This window comes from Conger conger, chromosome 1 (genome assembly GCF_963514075.1).
Source record: "Conger conger chromosome 1, fConCon1.1, whole genome shotgun sequence".
NCBI lineage: Eukaryota > Metazoa > Chordata > Actinopteri > Anguilliformes > Congridae > Conger > Conger conger.
In genome coordinates this window covers 61,474,152-61,499,695 of record NC_083760.1, presented here as the reverse complement: position 1 = coordinate 61,499,695, position 25,544 = coordinate 61,474,152, and the positions used below count along the sequence as shown (strand labels likewise).

The 25,544-nt window shown below is 40.8% G+C and overlaps 1 protein-coding gene across 2 annotated transcripts in view; it reads right to left on the bottom strand.

Moving 5' to 3' along the window:
* The window catches only part of tsnare1 (T-SNARE Domain Containing 1), a 177,636-nt gene that overhangs the window by 139,050 nt on the left and 13,042 nt on the right, over positions 1-25,544 (bottom strand). Inside the window, exons 1-2 of one of the 2 annotated variants that reach the window (XM_061262263.1) lie at positions 9,806-9,921; positions 131-253 (exon numbers count right to left, since the gene is read on the bottom strand). In XM_061262263.1, the coding sequence (XP_061118247.1) occupies positions 131-215 (85 nt within the window). In that variant the 5' untranslated portion in view covers positions 216-253; positions 9,806-9,921. Of the gene's footprint in view, positions 1-130; positions 254-9,805; positions 9,922-25,544 lie in introns of those variants that run through there. The other variant, XM_061262253.1, reaches the window with a different exon arrangement.

Here is a 25,544-nt window from a genome sequence, read left to right as displayed (position 1 = left end):
TTACTGCTGGAGAATCTTTTTCCTTTGAATGCAAATGAAGCAAAATGATCTCTAAATGGGAGTGATGCCAACCGTCAGTTGCAAATTGGAGACAAATATAGAGAAATATAATAAGAAAGGCCGACTTTACCTACTGGCTGGTAGCCCTGTCTGGCGGGGCCCCCGAACGGGTTCCGACTGCCAAAGGCGCCCCCATCGATGGATCCATAAGACATTGTGAAGTGTTTTTACAGGTCAGGAGAGAGTCAACAGCCTGACAGTGAAAGGGAAAAGCAATGTCAGACAGACATTCATACAGACTCTCACTGCCATTCCAGTACCCTCAGGTCACTTGTAATTCTTGATACTGGCCTAGAAATAACCATGCTGGACAGGGTTGGGGTCAACTCCATTTTCTATTCAGTCAATTCATAAAATGAACTGAGGAATCCTCAAAGAACATCACAGGCATTGTTTAAATGAAAATGGAGCTGAGCCAAACCCGAAGACAGGAATCTTTGCAATCAGATCAGATACACATTATACAAACACCGCATTGAATTCATGTTATTATTAATAACAATGAGAATAATTAATACCAATAACATAAATAATACTAATATGCGTATCATCATCATCATCATCATCACAGATCAAAGCAATGCACTGGGATTGGGCAAAATACAAACATTTCATACCAAAAGACTTGGGAACATTTTTGAAAGGCATGCAATTAAGTGACACGAATAAGAAACACACTCCCTCAGCACATCGTCAATATAATTATTAGTCATGTGTTTGGGGCTGTCAAGTACCCATTGCTTAGTATCATCAGTAAACTCATCAATCTGTCCCTGATGCAGCCATAACAAGAGTTAAAATTCAACCCGCATAGAGCCCTGAACGCCTGCTGGAGTACACTGCTATCAGTGTGTGCTTCATTTTATCAGAGAATATAAATGTAAATGCTAAGATGCCTTTCATAGCCCGGGGAGACTTTTTCTTATTTTCACAAAAATAAATAAATAAATAGATACATTCTTCACATAAGAATGAGTTCATTGTGATATTACATTTAAGTCTACCCTACCCCGTCTGGACAAAAGAAAGAAATGTGTCACGGTTGACTCCTGGTAATAGACAGCCGATGATATAAAGACAGGCTTGAGCTACAGAAGCAAATTATGGAGAACAGGGCCTCGAGAGCTCTTGCAGCGAGCCCCTCAACGTACTGGACCCGATAGTCGCTCATTTTGTTGAGATCTGAGTGCCAAAGCCCCAATAAATTGAGGAATCTCAGTCGGATCATCCTGTATGCATGCAGCATTTTCTGGTGCAGTGCCGCAAGGCTACGGTATGGCTCCATGTAGCTGGAGCTAAATGTTGGTAAATATAGGCTAGTGTGCGATTACAAATATAGTAGAACATCACAGACATTAATCCTTCTGGATTGTGGCTTGTCCAAGCTGGTTTAATTTAAACTTGTTAAACTTGTTTTGCTCAATTCTGATATCCATTTCCCCCTCTTAAGAGAGAATATGTTCACCCAAGAGTCAATAATTATAATTGGCTAATACACAGATTAAATCCAGGGTTGAGACCAAGTTGTGGATAACAAAACATTTTATTTCAAATGAAAGTCACAAAGAGAGGGCTATGTATTTTCAAACTATGAAACACACAGGATAGATACATTTCTACTTTATGTAAAAACTGTGTACATTACAGCGTACATAATGAATCTGACAAAAGATTTACATGCTATTCTGAGAAATAATTGAACGGGAAATCATCAGAATTGTCAAGTACCTCAACAAAGTAATGATCATTCTGGACAACTAAATGTGATAGTTTCCCCTATGGGAGGACAAAATACACTTTTATTTTTATTAGGTATTTATTAGACTTATTGTTTTTATTTATTTTACTTCTGCTGCTGTAGCATATCCACTTAGAGGTTTGAGACAGAGATGTCAGAGATCATCACCTTCCTGTCAGCTTTGACTAGTCTGGCCATTCTCCTCTGACATCTCTCATTAACAACACATTTTTTCCCCCGGAACTGCTGCTTGCTGGATTTTTTGTTTTGTTTTTCGCACCATTCTCTGCAAACACTAGAGACTGTTGCGCGTGAAAATCCCAGGAGATCAGCAGGTTCTGAGATACACAATCCGCCCTGTCTGGCACCAACAATCATTCCACAGTCACTTTGATCACATTTTGTCTAAACACCACATCTGCATGCTTTTATGCATTTAGTTACTGCCACATTATTGGCTAATAGAATATTTGCCTTAACAAGCTGGTGTACATGTCTACATAATAAAGTGCTCAGTGAGTGGACAATTAAACACTTAATTATTAACTCAAAGTAATAGAAAATTGTGTATTTGTTCATTTTCTGGACTTGGGACTGAATCAATTGGGAATGGTACAGTATGGATCAAAAAATATCTAATGTCCGAAAATAGATTTTATAGAAAGCCAAAGCACCTGAACCAGCTGTAAACCTTAATCACAAATCTGTTGAGGAAGACAAACAAAATTGTTCACATAAGTTTCTGTAAGAGCACTTGCTTTCTAAATCAATTGGTAGAACTGAACGTGAAAATTAAGCACACCTCCGGCAGTTGACAGGAGAAGGCAGCGGGGTGATACGTCTGAATTAGACACGGCAAAGAACATTGAGACCTGCCAGTGTGCCACTGCATCAGCAATGATTTTCAAACCCGATTCCACAGCCTGATCCACATGCTCAAGTGAATTAAGTTTAAATGGCACATTCACCTAAGACTTTTTTTTCGTATCTGAAGGAAACACGACCTTTCCATACACACGTGCGAATACCCAGCTTGACAAAAGAATGTTTTTTAATCACACCTGGTGGCATAAGTGAGAATAACCCTGTGTTTGTCTGTATGATTTTGTCATGCCTCCCTGCTCTATCTATCCTTACCCCTTGTGTTCCAGCAGGTTGGTGAGTGCTGGGCATGGCCCTTCCACAAGCAGCACCTGGAGCTTGTTTAATTCCTTAGTAAAGGAGCTCCAGAGTTGCTGATTGGGCAGCATATTGTGCACCCTTTGCAGGACAGATGGTTCCGTTATATTTTTGTACTTTCAACATTGCAACATCGACCGCATCCAGCAATCTGCTTTCAGACTGATCTAATTTACTCGTTCACACCCCATTCTAGTTTACTTTAAATAAATAACTGTTATCCTGTAAGCCTTTTGTGGCGTCACCTACACCAGGGGTGCACAGGATTTTGTGCCAATTTCCGCTCTTAATTTTTTAATTAGCTAAATTATGTCAGCCATTTGTGTATGCATCAGCTACAGCTGCAGACTGCAAGTGTATCCCAGAGATTTTAAGAATATTATAGGTACAAGAACAGGAGTGAACCAGCATCATTTCTAGCGCTGTCAGAAAAATAAATTAAGGTAATTGGTCGGAACAAAAATCAGCTCGCTTGTGCACCCCTGACCTACACACACACAGGCATGTTTACTTATTAATTAATGTAAATCTACTTTGTTGAAACTGAATTGTCTTTTTCAGCAAAATAGGGAGTAGGCAATCACCCATTTTGGGTCTGACAGTGTTTGTTAGACTAGACCCCAGCTACATCACACAGTATGGATGCTTAATGAGGCAGGAGAGCGATGAGAGAATTTGTCCGTAACCCAGATGATTGCACGTTTCCTGGGAGGGGCACTGCAGTTGTGCCCTTGTGGGATGCGCTGAGATGCTCTGATTGTTTCCAGCTGTGCAAATAAAAAATGTATAAATGTAGGCTATTCAACCTGCCAACAACTGCAGACCAATAAATAATAATTGCAATAAACAGACAGTGCATTTCCTTATTGTAGGCTGAGTGGCAGTTAACGGGTGGATGGGAGAAACTTTATCGAGTGCGTATCTGTGACACGATCCAACGTGTCTCGCAGACGGCCTGTGTGCACTAACTCCAGAAAGACTCACTGACATTACTCAAATGATGACTAAAGCCCCCCTCCCCTCCCCGCCCCCCACCCACCAGTATCACAGCTCATGCTCGCCGTTGAGCACACGTGCTAAATGTGAGACGTGTCACTGAAAAGGTTAAATAATGTACCGTGAACTTTCCTCCCCGGCCCTGCCATTTGGAGGCGGCTGCAGAAGACGGCGGGACGGCCGTTCAGAAGGCGCTAATGGGTTCTCCATCAAAAGGTTGTGCGGAATCATCCTGTCAGCATCACAGTTCGGAGAAAAGAGAGATCCTCTCGGTGGGGCTGACGAATGCATGGCAGGTCCCTTTTTTAAGTGCTCCGAGTCAAACGCTGTTCCGATGCAATTTATGTGTTGCTTCTTTTCACACCTGTTTGATGTTTGCCAGCTTTTATTTTTCGGCACAATTTTATTTTGAGGTGAGTGTGAGCTTCCAAAATAGTTACTCTAATTCCCCATGTGAGTTTTCTGTTAATTTTCTGGGTTTGGGACGAGATTTCCTTTTCTGTAATATGTCCGCATGGTACATCCGTGTGGCTGAATGGATAACATGCACCAATCATCCCCGTGACAGGCCTGCGCTTGAGCTGGGCTACTTTCCCCTCGTGGACTGCAGGAGACCAGAGATCAGATTATCTGCCTCACGTGGGGCTATAATCTGATTAATTCTAACAGAGGGGGAGATTAATTGCTTTTGGCAGGCAATAAACAATTTATCCTCTTCCTGACTTCAAACTCAGTGACCGGGCATCCTCCCGCCCCTCAAAGACAGACACATGAGAACACAGAAATGCACACACACACTCATGCACACACACACACTCACACACACACACACACACACACACTCACACATACACACACAAACACACTCAAACATATACACACACACACTCTCACACATACACACATACACACATACACCCACGCACACACACACACACGCACACACACACACGGGTACACACGCACACACACACGCACACTCACACAAACACACACGCACAGACACACACACACTCACGCACACACACAGGCGCACACACTCACACACACACTCACACACGCATACACATGCACACATACTCACACACATGCACACTCACACACACATGCACACACGCACACTCACACGCACACGTGCACACACTCACACTCACACACACACGCACATACAGTAAATGCAGGCCTAAAAACATACAAACACACACCCTAATAGCTCAGGGCATCCTCCCGCCCCTCAAAGACAGACACATGAGAACACAGACATGCACACACACACTCATGCACACACACACTCACACACACACACACATACACACACAAACACACTCAAACATACACACACACACACACTCTCACACATACACACATACACCCACGCACACACACACACACACGCACACACACACACATAGAGTAAATGCAGGCCTAAAAACATACAAACACACACCCTAATAGCTCAGCACTCTCAAGCACAGTGATGTCAAAAAAATTGTCATACCCCTCTCAAGATATACAGTTTTTTACAATAGTTTTCACACTTGTCTCAATACCATGTCCACTTTTTCAAAACACTTAACACATTCACCATATCATTAGACTATGTGAACTAAACTGTGGATATTTTTGTATTGCTTTCATACTAAAAGCATTCAATCGCCACTTCTTCCAAAATTCATGTATACCTCTCTCAGTCAGTGTTCACTACCAGCAAAAGTTTGTACAGATACAACAAATTTTGCAGACATTTAGATACTCAAAACAGTTAATGTTCAGTTCAAAACCCAATAAAATTCTGATCATTGTGAAAGGAAATATGCTGCATTTTGGCAGAAAAATGAAACATTATGCTTGAAATACGTAAGACAGATCATTCTGATTTGAGCAGAAAGTTTATTCAGTTTATTCATTTTTTTTGTTTGCAGCCATGATACCATCTATACAAAAGTGATCATACTTGCATTGAAATGTGCATTTATATAGGGTAAATATAGATTTTTCCACTATTACTGCTGTATATGTACTGTTGAAACACCTGGCTGTCATTTCAGTGAACAACCTACCCAGGTGTTTGTTGTTTGTGCCCCGTTACCACATACACAAAGGGGGCCACCTTTGGATTGGCATTTGCATTCTTTAGCCTTGGTGGGGAAAATGGATGCAGCCAGGGGCAGAGGAGGAAGAAGACGTTGTGGAAGAGCAAGAACAGTTGTGTCTGATGAAATCAGAGCCACAGTCATTGATCATGTGGTAAATCATGGTCTGTCCCTGAGGGAAGCAGGTTGAGGGTTCAACCAAACTTGCCTAGATCCACAGTGGCTTCAATAGTGAGGATTTTCAGGCAAACCAACAGGTACTATACAGTGTTTACAGCATTCTGACTGAAGGAGTTCAATTGATGTGTATATTACAGCAGTACTGTGATTTGAGATGTCTCCAGAAAAAGCAGATGTATCAGTGCACATTTGTCTTTGACTCACTACAGGACCCAGCAGCTACCTCACACAGTCTTACAGGGGGAAGGGGAATAATGTTTACACCTCAACAGGAGGATACAATAGTTGGGATGGTCATTGTCAACAACAGCATCAGGCTAAGAGAAATATGCAACAACATAATCGCAGACAACAACATTACCAAACATTGACAGTGTAAGCACTACAACCATTTCAAGAGTGCTAAGAAACATCAGATCAGGATGAAACAGTTGTACACTGTCCCCTTTGACAGGAACTCTGAGGGTGTCAAGGAACTCAGGTACCATTATGACGTTTATGAAGGTATGTGTAAAGGTTTAGGACCACCACCCACATGAACAGATGTCACTTCTAGATGCAATGGCTGATGGGTGTATGGACATAACAGTGGAACACACCCAGTATATAGTGAAAATATTGCTTTTTGGTATGTATTTGTTATTGATTGTAATATATTTTGAGTAATTGATTGTATTGTATTTTTCTTTTCTGAATTACAGTAAATTGCACTGTGAGAACAAACGTCAAAATACTGTAAACCCTCTGAAGAATACTGTTGCTTTTGTGATTTGTTTCTTTATCATATATTGTTTTACATTACACAGTAAAAATTGTTATTCTGGGTTTCCTATATAGTAAAACATTCCCACATTACCACACTCAGTCATGACATCTATTGTGAGAGGCAAACCAACAGATCAAAGGTTTCTTTAGCTGCTTGGCTTGAAATATTTGTGGATGCAAAAATAGAGGAAAGGGAAACACTTAATATATGTATTTAGCAATGCTCCAAGTTGTTTGTGTTTTGTAGTTCATTGAACATTGACAAAGTAGTCTTTGGGAGAAGGCATATGCTATAGTTATGGCAGCATGAGTCACTTTGGGGTGAAATATTAAGTGTTTTGGTGGTTGAAGTGCATTTTGCACCAAAGGTTAACTGATGTGCTCAGGTGTGTGTTTCAAAAGCACACTGTGTGAAGGGTTTTGAAAAGGAGGACATGGTATTGAGACCATGTATTAAGTGTTAAAAACGATTGTAAAAAACTGTAATACCTGAAAGACTTGAAATCCAGACTACTGCATTGGTCAAGACTCCACAGAGGAGACTTTCTCCCCCCACCCCCCCACCTCCCGCCAGGCAGGCAGACTGTGTTATCCCATCAGTCCCACTGAAATCTTATATCAGTCCTTTACTCTTATTGATATCGCAGATGCTGTTATTTCTTACGAGACAGCCATACCATATTCTGCTCTATAACTGAGGGCGAAATGGCTCTGAGATGGCTCCCACTGCTACATTACATACCCTCCAGGCCCAACCCGCTACTCGCTGACCACCCCCCCCCCCCCCCTAAATATTCTTACAAACGCATTCTTAATTTTTCCTTCCTCCTCAGTTTGGAAAGGACTGCTGTGCCTCTGCAGCCATTGATGTACCACTCATGTTCTCCTTGGATATACTCTAACACCCTACCTGCTGGCTGAACTTTACAGCTTTAAAAAATCTACCACAAAACAAAGGTACACCAATGTTGTCGTGGCATTTGTTTACTAAGCCCCTAATGAGTGTAGGATGCTTGAACTCCCATGTATGGATGTATTTTACATATTTTTTGAAAATTCCATATTACTTATTATTCCATCACAAGCACTTGTGAGTCTGTGGGGGTTGCGGTGGGCTGATCATTCATTTTGTGGAAGGGAAAAAAGGGGGGAAATGCATACAAACAAAAAAAACATTAGAACATTTAGGAAACGTAGAATGGCAGGTTCTACTGTATATCTTTCCAGTATTCAAGACCGTAAAGCATCACTCAGCGTTGTAATATCCTCAAAGGCCTTTCAGTGAACTGAACTGAACATGCTCCTACCACAGAGGTTTGAGATGCAGAGGATGTTCTCAAACACTGGGACGCTAGAATAAAAACAGTGAAATAGCAGGTGTGAAATATCATCTCTCTCTTGTTCCTATTTTGAGGTGTTGAAAAAGAGCGATATTAGAAGGAGCTGTGGTGAGGGACCAGGCTGAGAAGAGGGGGGGTTGACAGGGGTTGACAGGCCTCTAAATCAAAACCGTATTGCAACCATGGACAGTGGGTGGGGTTAAACATCCCCATTGCCACATCTTGTGAAGAGAATCATACCCATGAAGACCAGTTCATGACCAGCTTGACCAGCTTGACCAGCTCAATTTTCAAGCTGGTCAAGCTGGCATAGTTGGATTTGACAGCAGGGTGGCACAGTCAGAACAGGTGAAGTAGCAAACAGGCATATTAACATATTAATATAATGAGCCAATTTTCCATCACTATTGATCCATGAAACAAATATGTAAATATGAATGCTAATGATATCAGAAATAAGGTATTTAACCACAGAAGCCTAGGCTTCTAGGAGTTTTGTTTTGTAGCCTGATGATGACTTTGACTCAATCTGGCCTTCTGTCCATACAGGACCAAGTACCATTTTGTTTCTTGGAGCATGTACAAATCCAACCCCCCCCCCCAAACTACAGTCACAGTCAGCTGAACACGAGCATGTGGGGCTCTTCGTGGAGTGCCTTTATTGATAGAATCATCAGAAAAGCAGTACTGGTCACATGCACTGCATGCCTCTATGGATTATTTACTGTGGGGTGTACAATTACAATCATGTGATGCATGCTTCAGTAACTCTGTGGTCTGGGGAATAGACACACACACACACACAAGTAAACATACACATGAAAACAATGCTTTTTTTGGTAGTTCTACAGGACAAAAAATCAACCAAATTTGGTCACTTGAGCAAACTGAATTAATGTCATCAATAACCCTATGGCTGTTTCCTGAACTCAGGAAAAACAAAACCCATGCTACATCAATACCAATGCAGGTTTGATGGACATTTAACCCTCAATTTGGAGACACCAGAAATCAATTGCAGTAAATTAAGGGTCTTTTTTATGTTGTAATCCGGGATTGGTGGCAAAGATCAGAGAGCACAGTTTGAAACAGTCTTAGCCAAAGGTCTTTAACAATCAATGGTGTGCTGTGTCCATTACTAAAACTGCACAACGACAGGAATTTAAGTTAGGGGAAAAGATTGACTATAAAATGTGGATCAAAGTGAAAAATCAATTGTGATCAGTTTTCCACCAGGTGATTTAAGTGCTTGAGTGCTAATTTAGGAACATTAGATTAGAAATATGGAATGATTTGAGAATGAAAGTTTGGAGTCAAATTATGGAGACCAACAGACTTAAAGTTATACGATAAACTTATTTTAAGGAGCAAAAAGGAGGCGCTTTGGACAACTGAGAGGCTGTTACATCACTGTGTGTTATGTAATGAGGATGGCTTTTCTGACCCTGGCTCACCTCACATGAAAGGGGGATCAACTGCACCAGACCACCACGGTGGAGCCCAGCACTTTATCCCTGCAGTGCTGTGAGGGGCGGAGATAGGAGCACAGAGGGCTGTGCCTTTTCCTGGCTATTATCACATGTCCTGCTGTCTGCAAAACCTAGGAGGCCTTGACCACTGGCAGCAGCAACCTCACCTACAGCACAAACAAACACATCTGAGGTTGACTGATAATAAATCCAGGTCTAGCTCATTACCTTTGGTCAGAAGGCACCATCTACAATGCCTTTGAAGAGAAATGTGTCTAGATACAGCCCCAGTTTAGCTTGATTCCTCGCCAGCAGTGGGATATTTTCTGTTTGTTTTGTTACACTCTCTTCCCGCCTTGTATATGTTCCTGTCTGTTGTACCCCCTTCAGTGAATAGAGGGAACTTTCGCCCCAAAGTGCTGTTGCTTGAGCGCCTGTGTTTTTATGAATTCATGACCAGACATGGCAGCCACACTTTGCACACCTAATGTCAAAATTCCCATCTCCCTCTAGGATATCACAAGATAAACATTCAGCAACATTAAAAAATATATATACCTGTTCTCTCTACTGTTTCTTCATTTTCTTCGTTATGTTTTTCCACCTGCAAGCCTCAAATTCTCATGGCCTAAACTGTGTATAACTCTCTTAACCCTCAAGTGGCCAAAATATTTTATGACCATCTGGGGTCAGACAATAAAACATTTTTGTATTAGATTGTCATTAAACAATGAGACAACAGACTGTAATATAAATTATTTCTGAGATTTACTTTGTGCAGAGTCTTTTAAAGCTGATATACAGGTCAAACACTCCTAAATTCAAGAACAAGATCGTGCAAGAGTAAGCCGAGGCTCGACTATATCATTGATGACAGATCCAATAACAAGACAATTTTTAGACATCTAACCCTTAATGGCAGCTAGACAGATTTGCAAGACAGCTAACCTGTCTAGCTGATTAGGTTTAAAAGGGAGGTACAGCTGAGTATCACCCACATAACAATGGTAATAACTTCACAAGTGGAAGCATACACATAGCAAATATGAGGCTCAAGAACTGAGCCCTGTGGAACACCGTATGGAAGGCAAGAAGAAGATGTGAAATGATCACCTGCAGAGACTGTGAAACTCCTTTCAGAGAGATAAGATGAGAACCATGCCAATGCTATCCACTAACCAAGGACCAATTGAATCCAACACATGAGAAAAAGAAAGCATCCATGGACTTTGTTAGTGTGAACATGGATAGAGGTATGAGAAGTGGATCAGGGGTTAGTCGGGTGAGGGCAATTGTAGACTGGTGAGCCGCTGTAGCATTGAAAAAGCTATTCCCATCCTCTAAGTGCCATACCATTAAATAGTACCTGACTGTGTTTTCAGGGATAGAGCCTTCAACAACACAATAACACCTTACCCATGCGCCCACACAACCAAGGTCAACCATAGTAGCACACACACATGCACTGCATTCCTCATTCCTTTTAAAAAAAGTTATTTGATACAAAAAGATTAATCACTAAAGTTTTGTTCAAGATTGAATTCCCATTAATCAGTATATGGAATATGGCCTTTGTTGGGGGAATTGCAAGCCAGGGCCTGCAGAAACCAAGGATTAGCACCACAGAGTTGACCACCATGCATAGAGAGTGTCTGGAAAGCCACTGGACTGGTAGAACTCTACAGGCAGTGGCCAAGCCAAACACAGGTACAGATTGAATTATCACAATTCATTTCCATGTTTCCTCTGGTTTAATCTAGTCTGGTATCACCTTAGGCCCTGGTCCTATCATGTGTTCGTATTTTCTGCCTATCCTCCTTATTTTCCTTTCCAATCTCCAAGGACTCCACATGGCAAATCCTAGTCTAGTAGGTATTTTGAGGTCATTGCTGAAATGCTGACCTCTCCAACAAACACTTTAAAATAACCTGAGTGGTACTTCACACTGTACCTACAAACTGTGTAATGTAAAAACCTTAAGTTGCCTTATCAGCCTGGTCTAATTTTTCAGCGCGTGAAATGGAAAGCGTGATTAAAAACCTTTATTGTCTTTCACCAATCTCCTTTCTCTTGCTGTCTGGCACAGCAGCGTCATAGCCTAGAGTTATTGCTCTGTGGCCAGTCTGTGAAAAAATGAAAAAGGAAAAACAACAGGACAGTGATATTGCCCTGTCACATCAGCAAACTCATCAAGATAAATGACTCTATTCTGTTCCAAAAATACAGAAATCTAAGCATATCTGTTCTGTGACTCAACCTTGTTATGCCAGGGTAGAGGTATAGGGGGCAGTGTTGAGGGCACGGGACTGCTCAGTCATGGTGAGTCATGTTTCTGGATCTCAGGTGAAACAGTGCCACTGTGCTTTACCTCTGAGAGTTATTCTTATAGAGTAGCTCTGTATAACCCATACCAAACGTGCATCTGTTTACTTTGTGCTCGCAAAGCTGTCGTCCCTTTCAGCTTCATTAAAGGCAGATGCTAACTTGTCTGTCTGCTGCCGTCTGCCTTTCTGCATTAATCTCATTCCCCAGTCTTTGTTTTGCTCAGATGGCAAAGCCAAGACCCAGAAATAAGTTATTTCATGATTACAAGATAGTGAAATGGCAAACCTGATGCTATCTTCCCTGGGGTTTGCAAGGCTACAGTAAACTTACTTTCATCATAGAGTATTTATCTTCTCATCACAGAGAATCTATTTGCACCCCCCCTAACCATTCCTCCCCCTTTTGAATTTTTTGAATACAGCATAATGAAAATGCTATCTATCTGTACTACGATAACCAAACTAGCCAAAAGGCTTCAGACAGCACGAAAACAAATAACCAACAAGCCTCCGGCAAAAAATAAATAGGAAATAATTTTAAAAACCTGAAAAATGAAGATTATGCACTGGGCATATTATATTGATCTGATCGCTGTGTCAGTGCTGACATATGAGGAGGATTTCCCTGGATTTGAAGCAAAATCTTCTCCTTCAGATATAGCTCGTGTCAAATAGAAAACTCACCAGACAAGTTATTGTTATAATATGCAAATGCATATTGCAAATACATTCGGCAAATACCAGGAGGATTTCAGTGATGGGACGCAGACAGATGGAGGACTGGGTAATGGTGGTTTCATCATCACATGGACTCAGGCACTGTGGGAGAGGATGCCCCAAAAAGGGGCAAGGATAAAAAATAAAAAAAACAACCTTGCCATCTCCATGAAACATCTCCTTGTTGCAGACTACAGTCGCTGCCTGTGTTTTCTGCGCTCTGAGCAAAACAACCTGGACTTTGCCAGGCACCCTGAGGCTTGTGGGGATCATTGCACGGTGGGGGGGTTTATAGGAGTTTGCCATGGTGCTGTCATTCTGTATTGGGTGTGCTTGAAGCTGTTATTATAAATAACCTGCGATATACAATGTGTGTGTGTGTGTGTGTGTGAGTGGGGGAAAGTGAGAGAAAGAGAGAAAGAAAGGCGAGTGGAACTGGAACAAAGTCAGGCATGAATGCTTTACTGGCCATGCAGGAAGAGGATGATCACTGTCACTATTACAATCCTCAATCCCCTCCCGCCCCCCTCACCTCACAGATGCTCTGAGAATTTCAACATAAAATGGCTTACCAAAAATACATTTTGAACATCATTTTGAAAACAAACAAGCAAATACATATAAATAAGTAAATAAAGGATACCATCCAGGGGAAATATTTTATTGTCCATCGAGTCTGACATTCCCTGCCTCCCAGGGGGGACAAGGTTAAAGGCAGGAAAGAACCAGTTAGGGTCCCAGGGTCTTAGAGAAATAAGATAAGGGAACTGCTGGATGCAAGACAGAAAAGGTCACCTATGTGAAATATAATTTAATAATTAATAAGTATGACAGAAAATATATCTGTGGATATCTTTGAACTGAAGAAACAGGGAACAACTTCTTTAGCCAGCCTAGAATGTTCGATATGCTTCTCCAGACTGCAGAATTCCTCTAAGCTCATAAACATTATTATCCACAAATATATAATTGGGTCACAAACATAACTGGCATAATAGGCACTGAGAGTTTATTTAGCATTTACAAGGTGCTATAAAACCTGAGCAAAGCTAATATTAAAGTCCCTCTGCGGCCATTTTATTTATGTGGTGGTGACTCAAAAAAACAAATCACAATGACACAAAATGTGTAACGCTTATTTATGGCAACAATCATGAAATTGCTCCTAATTTCTGCACCACTCATGTTTGCAAAGACCATTAGGGATGTCTCGCTGACTATTTACAGGTGCTTCCAAGCACGAGTGCCGTACGAGCAATTGTATCATTATCCATGATTGGAGAATTGACCTGCTTTCTTTATTTATTTGTTTTACATTGGATGCAGTAGCTGTAAATGTGTAACGTAAAGTTAACAGTTTGGTGATAGGGAAGTTCCGCCCTGGTTCCTCCCCCTTCGATGAGTAAAAAGAAATTTGATAGGGGTTATTTTGGGTAGAAGTGAAACATGTCGATGCTCACATTTGATGTTCGGTTGAATCGAGAAGAACGCGATGGCAGTGCTGCAAAACATTGTGAGTTTACTGGAGATGTGATACATTGTAAATTGAAATCGTTATTAGCGCATTTATTCTGCTTTATGTCAGCCTGTAGTTTACTCATTGTGACAGTTTTAACAGTTTAACATTAGCTAACTAGATAGGCTAGTAAAGCTACATTTATTACGACTCAGCTGTTGCTACTTCAGGGGAAGGTGAATCACAAAGCATGGAAAGGAACGCTTCCAAAATTGTTACATACACTGAAGTAGAAACAGCTGCTTTGGGTTTGTCATCTGTGAATTTAAACCTAACCTAACTAACTCTTTTGGTGTCTGTATGAACAAATAAGTACTGATAAATCATAAGAAGTCATAAATACTGGCGTAAAGAGTTATTTGGTGCAGTGTTTGGTGGAAAATAAGTGCATTTCATCTTACTAAGTGCGTATCCTCCATCAAATAAGCACAGGGCCATCAGTTTGTATTCCTGTACGAGATGCGTTTGATAGACGCGCAATTGAAACAAAATTACCTATCGGGATTTATTGTCTTGTCTACGTTGTGGTCGGTCATTAATAAAGTGCAAGACAAGTGCATACATGTGGAAGCCATGTCCAAAAATTGATATGGGGAACAATTTCACAACAGCTGTAATTTAAGCCTTCAAAAATATATACACTCCAGTGTAAACTAAAACCCAAAACGAAAACAGCGCTACATTTGTTTTTCAGCCTTACTTATGTGATCCCTCCAGCTGTTCGCTGTCTATACCAACCTATCTAAGTGAAGGAGACACCAAACAACTAGACAACAGCAGAATCAGAATGACAGGCCTCATAAGTTTTCAAATGGGGATTCGTGTAGTGTGTCATAGCCTCTCTGTATTGATATCAGAGCCAAAAGGCAATACAGTTATGGGCAAGTGTAGTAATAGTCCAGGTGTGATCAGTTCTGGTCTTGGAGAACCACAGGAAACCACGGGGCTGCTGCAGAGAAAACTTAAGGCAACTATCCTGCAAAAGCAGGAGCTGAAGATGGCTGTTGTACAGGCAAAATTCAAGCAATCTTTGCAGGCAAGGGATTTGCAACAAAGTTAAACATTAAACATGACTGTTTTCATTTACTTATCATGGTGCCCTGCAATTACTTCAATACTGACCCAACACACCAGGGCCCTCATTTATAAAATAGTCTTATGATCAAACTGTATTATAAATAATGGCTTATGCAAAAACCATCACTGAGTAGTTATTTATAAAGATATGATTGCATCGCTACATAAAATTGATACTAGATGTAGAGCTGATTACCTGCTGCTTATGTGGAGGTACTACATGCTCAAGGGCTGCATGCGAATTCCCAAAGTTTTCTGTTCCCATATTTAAGAATAACATTCGATTGATAACCCATTTTATGCACAAATAGTTAACAAAATACTGAAATGCAACCTTATTTGCGGGGAAATGGCTGTTATTGGCAAGAATGGCAATGCATTTTCACATGGGTTCTATATCACATGGAATTTAAATATCACACGTATGTTACGATGCAGATACGCCACTTTAAATGCTCAATATAAGCAACTTTTTTATAAACCACAAACATTTTTATAAAATTGGACATGCCCAAAAGCCCCCAGCTCCCTTTTCCTATTTGGGAAAAAATGATATAAAAGTAAAACATTACATTTTAGGTTTGTTAGCATCTGTGCTGGTTTAAATGTATCATGTGGCCATTTCTGCTTGGCTTTATTTCATTATAACGGTGTCAAGGGACCTGTGAATCAGTGACATCTGGTAGTGCAACTTCTTAATGAATACAGATACATGTCAGACCTTAAATAAAGAGATAAACTGCGCAACTAATTCTGAGCCTGCAGCTGAGGGCATAATTAAAGTGCTTAGCCAACACCAATGCAGAGCTACACAGAGTAAAGTGAACCAGTTACTCTTTTTGTGATCAAATGTTTTTTTATTCAACAAAAATACTATATTCTATATGCCAATATTTTAGTAAATTCATGTGTAAACAAACCAATTCTGCCTGATTTATCAAACACGTGTATACACAGCTTTTGTATCTGCATGCGTATGCTGATAAGTAGCGAGTAATTATAGATAATCGTACATACATACTGTGCGGAGCTTGGAATCACTGCAGACTATTTAAAGAGAGAAAAAAGAAAAAAGTGGTGAAGTTCTGTTCATGGAAGTACAAACATATTTTATTCCAAAGTGTAAGCAGTGGATTGTCAGACCTGGGGAAGACAAGCCTTGCAAGATATAATATAGCTGTCTCAAGTTACATGCACTGTGCAACAGGTAAAACAAAAATGTTTTGACATTAAACGGAAGGCAAGAAATAAAACTTGTACACAAAAGAAGTACATCAGCCACATGGGAAGGTCAGAGTTTAGCCCAGTTGTGTACACTGGAGGAATGCATAAGCAAGGAGGTGTCTCAAGCCTCAAACAAAGTGTGCCATGCATCCAATCTTTGAATAAAGCAGTAAATGTAGTGTAAAGAGACTACGTCAGCCATAGCAATGAAGCCTAAGTCACTTCATATTGGAATGATTACCACCTTTTGATTGGGAAAAACAGTTCACGTCAAACTCCAAGTTGTAATTCCTAGTCGGAAATTATGGGAACTTTCTGACAATTATGATTAATTGTAAGGCTACTACTAAACGGGCTACCTTCAACTAATTGACCAACAGCAACAGATCACTCTGATAATTTGAAACTTTTCCTGTAAAAAAAATTAAACAATGATTGATGGCAGTCTGACCACAGAAAGTTTAATCTATTTGGCATCTCAAATGGACAATCAAACACCCAACTCCATTAACTCCACATTAAGAAAATAATTTGTTGAAGCCATCATTCTTTAACATCCTCATGCACATTTCATGGGAACATCACGGAATGGCCATTTGTAGAGTGGGGATAATAAAACATATCAATGCATGGATCAATTGAAAACAATTTACTGGAATTGCAAAAGTAGAAAGAAACACAAAAAGTAATGGCTGTCATAGAGGTCCACACACATAAATTATGTAACAAAATAAGTGTGGAAGTCAGCCACCCTTTTAAAGCAGACTTTAATAAATCTCTGCACAGAAATACTGACAACAATCTGTTACACCAGCATTCACCAGTGGCTGCATTCATGTACAGGAGCTATGAAGAACATTTTAGTCATGAATTAATTCTGACATTTAATGTAGCTCTTAGCAGTCTAAGACAAAGACAAAGCTAATAGAGTGCTAGATAGTGTTCATGGACTGCACTGCTAATGAGCTCAGTACTTGTGTAATTGTTTGTTCTTTTTTTGAGATGATGTGTTCTGGCTATACTAGAAAAATAAATAAATACAGCTGCAAACAGCAATTGACAGGGTCCAAGCAGCATGGCAGCAGTTGGCAAGCACAGGAACTTTGATGGAAGACATCCAGATAGGCACCCGGAGAAAGCGCAAAAAATAGATCCCAGGCTGGATTTGAACCCAGGACCTTCTGTCGCGAAGGTAAGTGTGCTACCCACTGGACCAATGCACCAGGAGAAATGCACACTTGGGAACAAAACTGTAAAAACAAGAAGTTTGATGGTTGGACCTATAACTGCTAAACACACAAGTATCCTTCCGTCATCTGTTGGTTGAGTGCAGTGATCTGTGCACCTTCTGAAGGTAGAGCTAGATCCGGCACAATGTGCGCTCACTCACTCGGTGAATGTCAAAAAAACTATTTAGCACGTTTAGAGATTTCACGTCTAACTTCTCCAAAAAAATCTCTCGCTTTTACATTTTTTTTCCCGCATGTGTATTTCAAATTTTGTAAATTCTGTGAGGCTTTTGAGTTGCTATAAGGTGTATTTCTTCACTTTGAAGGAGGTAGGCTACAGACTACTATAGGCTTCAAGTCTTTATGCTAGGCTAACACGTTATGCTAACATGGAAACCGAGCCAGTGAATACATAAAAAATGAAAAATGGAAATGGGTAAGTTGGAAAAAATTTATATTTCCCCAAAATGTTGGTGTATTATTTTAAGCACAGCAGCATTTCAGCTGCGGCATAAGAGCACAGTTGAGTGTGTGTATGCGTGAATGCATCTTTGTGCATTACTATTTATTTTGATAGACAGAGCAGAGATGGCTGTGGCACAATCCTATAAGTCATGGGCACATTACGAGCTATGTGTGTTCTATTGAGCTAACTGCTGGTTTGGTTATTCATTATTGACTGATCATTTAAAACCTAGGTTACTAGGTGACTGTGAAGTCTTGATGGCAATCGGTGAATGAGCCGAGTAAAGCAACCTTTTTGGGTTCTAGAATATGTGGGTGTCTCTTCGTGCTCCACATACAGTACATGTCTTAAGCCATGTGCATTTATCGCCACCCTGGACCAGATTGATTGCAGCCATTGGAGACAGGACCAGGCACATATCAATAATGTTTAAAAGGCTTTTTGCGCACGCAGTGGGAGGTGAATGCAGAATGAACGGGCGACCTTCAGTCAGCTGGGAAGGGAAGGGGGGACCTTGACGTTTTCATTTGTTTGAGCGAAGCGAGAAGGTGGTCGTCTCTGCGCTCGTTTAAGAGTGATTGGATTGTCAATAACGGATGACAGGAAGACAAACTGGGTTTTGAAGCGACACAGGCGTCCCGCGTATGCAGAGAGCAACGAGAAGCACGTGTTGGCCCTAAAAATTATGGCCTTGCAAAATTATTCCACAAGTGTTCCGTTAATCGGCTGTTCACAACTCTCCTCTAACAGTCTCCTCATCATTTCGCCATCTCTCTCCCGCCTCCCCTCTCTCTCCTCACCCGCCTCAGCTGGCTCTGACAAGGACTAAGGCAAAGAGCAATTTATTTGACTCCTAACGTTTTCCCCAAATACAATTTAACGGCATGTCTTCACTGCTGCATCTGTTTTTTCCTCCTGCAGAAGACCAGCTAATAGTTGCTCTGCATTACTCATGACGTGGTCTCTCACTGCATGCAATGTGGTCTCTCTCTCTCTCATTGCATTTTCTCTATTATTGGATAGTAGGGTTGATAATCTCCAAACCACAAACTGGAATTTTTATTATTTTTCTATAATTTAAAACAATAAAATGATGAAGCAGGTAGACACGGCTCAAGGAGACTGTCTAGGTGCCAGGGGGAGTGCATAGCTAGCGCCAGATAGCGAGGGCCAGATCATTAATTTCCACTCAGTTGCAGTTTCCTGTTGTTCGGTGGTGAGCTCCATGCATGCCAGGATATGCACTCCTTCTCGCATAACAATACGTGGCTTATAGAGCTGAAACTGCTGGGACAGCCCTGTCACTGGCCACACCGCACAGCAAGGCAAGTCTGGACACTTACCCACTGCGCTAAATCTTGGACCCTCGGAAAGCTACCCAGACGCTTGGCTGAGTGACAGATCGAGGGTTTGTTTGGCCACATACCAGCTTCAAACATGGCTTTGTGTTTACGTTTCTGTGCCTGTGAGTGTGTTGGCGTGTGTGCTTAGCTTTGTGCATGTACATTTGCATGTGAACATAGCATTACCAAATTAGGAATTTGGAATTATTTGGTGACATAGTTTATCAGAGATTCCGTAACCAAGCCAGATGGTCAGCTCCGGCATTAATTCTATTTCTTTATTATGCCAGGAGTTCCCAGTGCCTTTTTTGCAGTATTGGGGAATCAATTTACAAAGTTGACTGTGTTTCTAGAAATATTTAGGACACCATTACAATTTGACTGCTTCAGCTTCAGTGGTTAGGAGAATATTTGATAAGTTTGCTGTGTGTCTGTGTTATCAATGATCTTTCAGATCTGATTGTGCCTTGATATTTCTGAGGTTCCAAAGCTGGTGGGTCAGTCTGTTAATAGATCATATCTAATCAGTCGATATTTTAGATAGTTCTAAAAATCTTTACCTTATACAGGGATCATTTTGTTACGTCTCAGCACGTTCCTGTAGGACATTTTCTTTTGTTTCCCCCAAACAAGGGCGGGATCATGACGTAGGGGGAATTTACCCACACGTGTAGCTCTGATCTATCCAAGCTGCCAGATATGAGTGTGATGTCGTAGTACTGCGGTTCCAAAATGTGTGTGGTGGGGCATTGGGTTAGTTTCCCTCAGTGGTTCCAGGGTGTTCTGGCTCTCACTGGGGAAGGGAAACAGATGGCTCGCTGGACATCCAAACTGTGGCCTTCTGGTTTTCTCCCCTCCTTGCATATGTTTCTGCCCTGCAGCATTGCCTGTGAAACCCACATTCTCCGCGCATGCATTGATGTTTGAAATCAAGAAGAAGAGACTGAAAGAAGCCACTAATGGGAGAAACATGATAGCTCTCCTCAAGATGTTAGCAAATAAGGATGGTCCACCATGCGTTACCAATATGCAGAGAATGAAGTTACACACAGGAGGAGCAGTCTTTCTGCATTAAGGTTGCATTAATTTATTTGTTTCAGACATGTGACTCTTGGATTTGTTTCTTTCTGGGGGGGTTTTCAAGGGGATCAGCAATGATAATCATTGGCTTGTGTTATATTTCATTATACATTGGCCTGGCTGATTTACTCAATAGGCTACTTGCAACAGTGTAAGCATACGCAAGCATAGTTGACAATGAGAGAGAGTTTGAGTTGTAGAGAGTTTGAGTTGTAGAGAGTTTGTTTCTTAAATCAAGTACTATACCTGATATATTCTTAATCATTTAAATTCCAACAGCATGTATCACAATATTTAAGAAAAGAGATTGATATTTTCATGAAATAAACTTTTTCTTTTGTCAGTACAAATTAACTGACAAAATAACTTCCTGGGCTTGTAGCCATTTACAAGTATTTAGGTATGGCCAACTCAAGTCACTTTGATGATATTCCATCCATCCATCCATTATCCTAACCCGCTTATCCTGAACAGGGTCGCAGGGGGGCTGGAGCCTATCCCAGCATACATTGGGCGAAAGGTAGGAATACACTCTGGAGTTGTCGCCAGTTCATCGCAGGGCAACTTTGGTGATATTCAGTAATGTTATTAAGACAGTGTGGGTTTAATTATTTTCACATTCACAAGGCCACTGAATTATTTTTTACATTGCAGCTAACAAGCCCATTGGACTTATTTGAGCATGCTTTCAGGTTGCTGCTGGAGTTTGTGTTAGCTTAATATCTTCCTCAGCTTTTATTGCTCGTGCTTTTTACCAGCTAATGAATTGCTAATAATTTTACTTGAGCAATATTCAATCATAGACCCAATGACTCTGAGCCAAGGCTTACATCCAGTGACAAAAGATGAATAATGTAGGTAATTAACTTACATGCAGCAAAATGTCTCTCTGCCTCCTGCCTCTTTCTCAAAACATGCAGCAGCACCTAGCAGCTGTGCATTTTAACACATAAACTGTACTATGTATGTTTGTGCGAGAGAGTATCAACCCTAAATACAGCTGCACATACGTTTGTTGTTTTGGAGCGCTAGCTTTAAGTTGGAATGCAATAGCACATATTGTTTAGAGGGAGGGAATCTGTGACTTCAAATAATGGTTGGTCATAGTGGCCACCTACACACTGCCGGTAAATATGGTTGTCACTCCTCATTGGCGTGCTTAATCATACTACTGTACATTCACACACAGTTTGGGTATGAATGAGATTTGACAACCATACTCTACAACTCAGTTCACAACCTGAAAAGTTTAGTCTGCACAGTGTGTACCTGCACTGCACCGGAAAACTAGTTCACTCCTACACTGCCAAATTAACTGCCAAATTATGTCTAGAAATAATGAACCCCTATTACTACAGCAAGCAACCAGGCACAGTGTACACCCAAGACACACCCACACATGTGTTGTCTTTATTTACTGATTGTGCAAACAGTGCCATTTTGTCACTGGATGCATATTAAAAATGTATATCCACCACTTAAAAACAAAGAAACAAATCTATCAATGTGTGAGTAGCCTATGCCTATAGCTTGGGGCGACACACTTCCTATTAAATACAGAATGTCCCGCAATTGGGATGTAAAAGCTGCAGGAGAGAAAAGAGGTGAAATCTATGGAGGTGTAAAAAAAGCAACAAAAACAGTTTTGGAAAGCAATAAACTAAAATAAAATGCCTACTATTCGTGAACCTTTTTGAATACAGGCATAATCCTGGTGTCTTCTGAAAGGTAACTCTGTGAGTTTTGTTTTCCCAAGAGATCAGAATCACTATAAGCATTACTAAATCAAAGTTACAGTAGCTCAAACACAATGGAAGTGGAAGATGTTTTCTCACTGAAAAGACTTTCTGTGTTTGAGTGGATATATATTATTGTGGCAGTGCCTGGCACACTTAGAAACACAATGGAGCCACAACCAAACACGATATCGTCATCAAAGCATTCTACATTGTTTTTTCTAAGCTATGTCTACCCAGTTTTCCAAAAAGGACACTTAGAGACTCCGAAAGGTCACATGGAAACCAAATTATATTATGGGATGTTATGACATGTAAAATACTGTATTTTGCTTAGTAAAGTATACAGTCCTTTTTATTCTGAAAAAGAAAGTGTTTGCACTTCCCCCCACCTGTCACCCTCTCCCTTCCTCTCCCTCTCCCGCTCTTCTCAGATAGCAATAGGTCGAAAATAAATAGATAAATAAGAACACAATCGCGTAATCATCACAATAATCGCATCTTGTATATATTATATAATATATTCATTGAGGTCCATTGATTTACGTTTTTGTCAAATATCCAACCCCAATCAACAAGTCAAGCACATTCCACAATTTCACATGCTATTTATTATTCAAAAGCAGGCTTGCCCCTTATTTATAAGCATACTGAATAATGATACTATATTTTAAGAATGTATTTAGATGATCACTGATATAAAATGATGAAAATTCCTTAAACAGGCAAAAAAATGCTGCGTTGTTTTATCAAAGCCAAACAAACTATACACCGTTGGAAATGTATTGCTGTTAGCTAAAAGTATAGCTACCCATTTCTAGGTTCAGCTGAAGTTATACTCTATTTTTTGCTCACGGATGGGGATCAAGCAAAAAGTTCGTACCTGGGCTTTTCTTGTTCCAGAGAACCTATACAAAATGTAGGTAAGAGCATTCATATCTACACATACTTTTATAGAAGTATGCAATGGCGAAACGGACAACAATGATAATTCCTCCAGATAAATTCTATCGAGGTTTAGCTTTGCATTATTATGCGTTTGTTTTGCTGGACCCATGCTGTGAAAATGACACTGACCTTACCTTATTTTGTGTAGTATATTGGGGGCGGTAAGGTAGTCGGAAGGTTGCCGGTTCAATCCCCCTATGGGTGGGTCGAAGTGTCCCTGAGCAAGACACCTAACCCCCAATTGACGAGCTGGTTGGTGCCTTGCATGGCAGCCTATCGTTGCTGGTGTGTGAGTGTGTGTATAAATGTGTTTTACGCACAGCCATTTTAGAAAGTTTCATAGGTTATGTCAGATTCACACCCCTAGGTAAATAAAAGTTATAGGTACAAGTAATATTCACAATCATCGTGAGATCGGGGAAATGGAGTAATACCAGTTCCCAAACTCCCAAACAGTGTACTCCACTCTGCTGTAATGTGTACCATATACTGTATATTGGCATTCACGCTCCTTACTGAATTTGGTAATCACTCCTAAAAACTGGCACTGTGTTCATGGCCTGACCGTGACCGGGGCGGCCTGTAGCATAGTGGTTAAGGTAAATGACTGGGACAGACAAGGTTGGTAGTTCGAATCCCAGTGTAGCCACAGTAAGATATGCGCAGCCGTTGGGCCCTTGAGCAAGGCCCTTCACCCTGCATTGCTCCAGGGGAGGATTGTCTCCTGCTTAGTCTAATCAACTGTACATCAGTCTGGATAAGAGCGTCTGCCAAAATGACAATAATGTAATGTAATATGATGACATCAGTAACGGAATCGCACCCAGATACAAAAGGCAGGCGGAAATATTTGTTATTAGTTCTGAGTCATGACTTGTAAAACTCCTACACTGATGCCAACAGGGACCCTTGCATTTTAATTACAATTACAAGGAATAATGAATCGGCTTTTTAAGAACATTATGTGAAAAACTATTGAAAAGGGAGCCCAAAATAATTAATGAACACAAAGTACAAAAAAGCTGTCTTGTGTGCAGCAAAAGTCAAAAAGTTTTTATAGTCATAATAGGCATCAAAATGATGTGAATTCAAATACAAATGGTTAAAAGTTGTGAATCACACACACGCATTAGCACACACATGCACACACGCACACAGACACACACACATAATGTCTGAATTGCTACTGCCCTCCCCTCACAATCCTACCCTACAATACTTTCAGGACCACAGCTTATTGAAAACCAATAGTGCACTACTTTGGATTCCATGTTACCTGGGTAGTTATAGTTTAGCTAACATTAGCTACATTTCGAAATGTAGCAATGTTGTACCAATATTGATTATTTATGTACATGAAACCGGCAGCGCAAAATTTTGTATTATTCTGTTTTTTTTTTATTATTATTTTCAGCGACAAACACCCAACCTTAATTTTTGCTTGGTTGCAATCATTAATTCATATTTAATTTTCCTAATCTGTTTGATGATTTTGAGTTGAAATAGTGTGATTTTAAGTTATTTCAAGATTGTGAGCCTGATTCTCTGTCTCGCTTGCATCTTGGTTTACGCCTGCTATTTATAGCCAGATAAATTTTGTGTGCAAATTGACCCTCGTTAATTGCATGAAAATTCAACAGAATCCATAATCAGCTACACTTATAATACCTGAAGCCTCACTCTCTCCTCACACTCTCCTGAAGCCTCACACTCTCCTGAAGCCTCACTCTCTCCTGAAGCCTCACTTTCTCCTCACACTCTCCTGAAGCCTCACACTCTGAAGCCTCATTCTCTCCTCACGCTCTCCTGAAGCCTCACTCTCTCCTCACACTCTCCTGAAGCCTCACTCTCTCCTGAAGCCTCACACTCTCCTGAAGCCTCACTCTCTCATCACACTCTCCTGAAGCCTCACTCTCTCCTGAAGCCTCACACTCTCCTGAAGCCTCACTCGCTCCTCACACTCTCCTGAAGCCTCACTCTCTCCTGAAGCCTCACACTCTGAAGCCTCACGCTCTTGTGAAGCCTCACACTCTGAAGCCTCACACTCTCCTGAAGCCTCACACT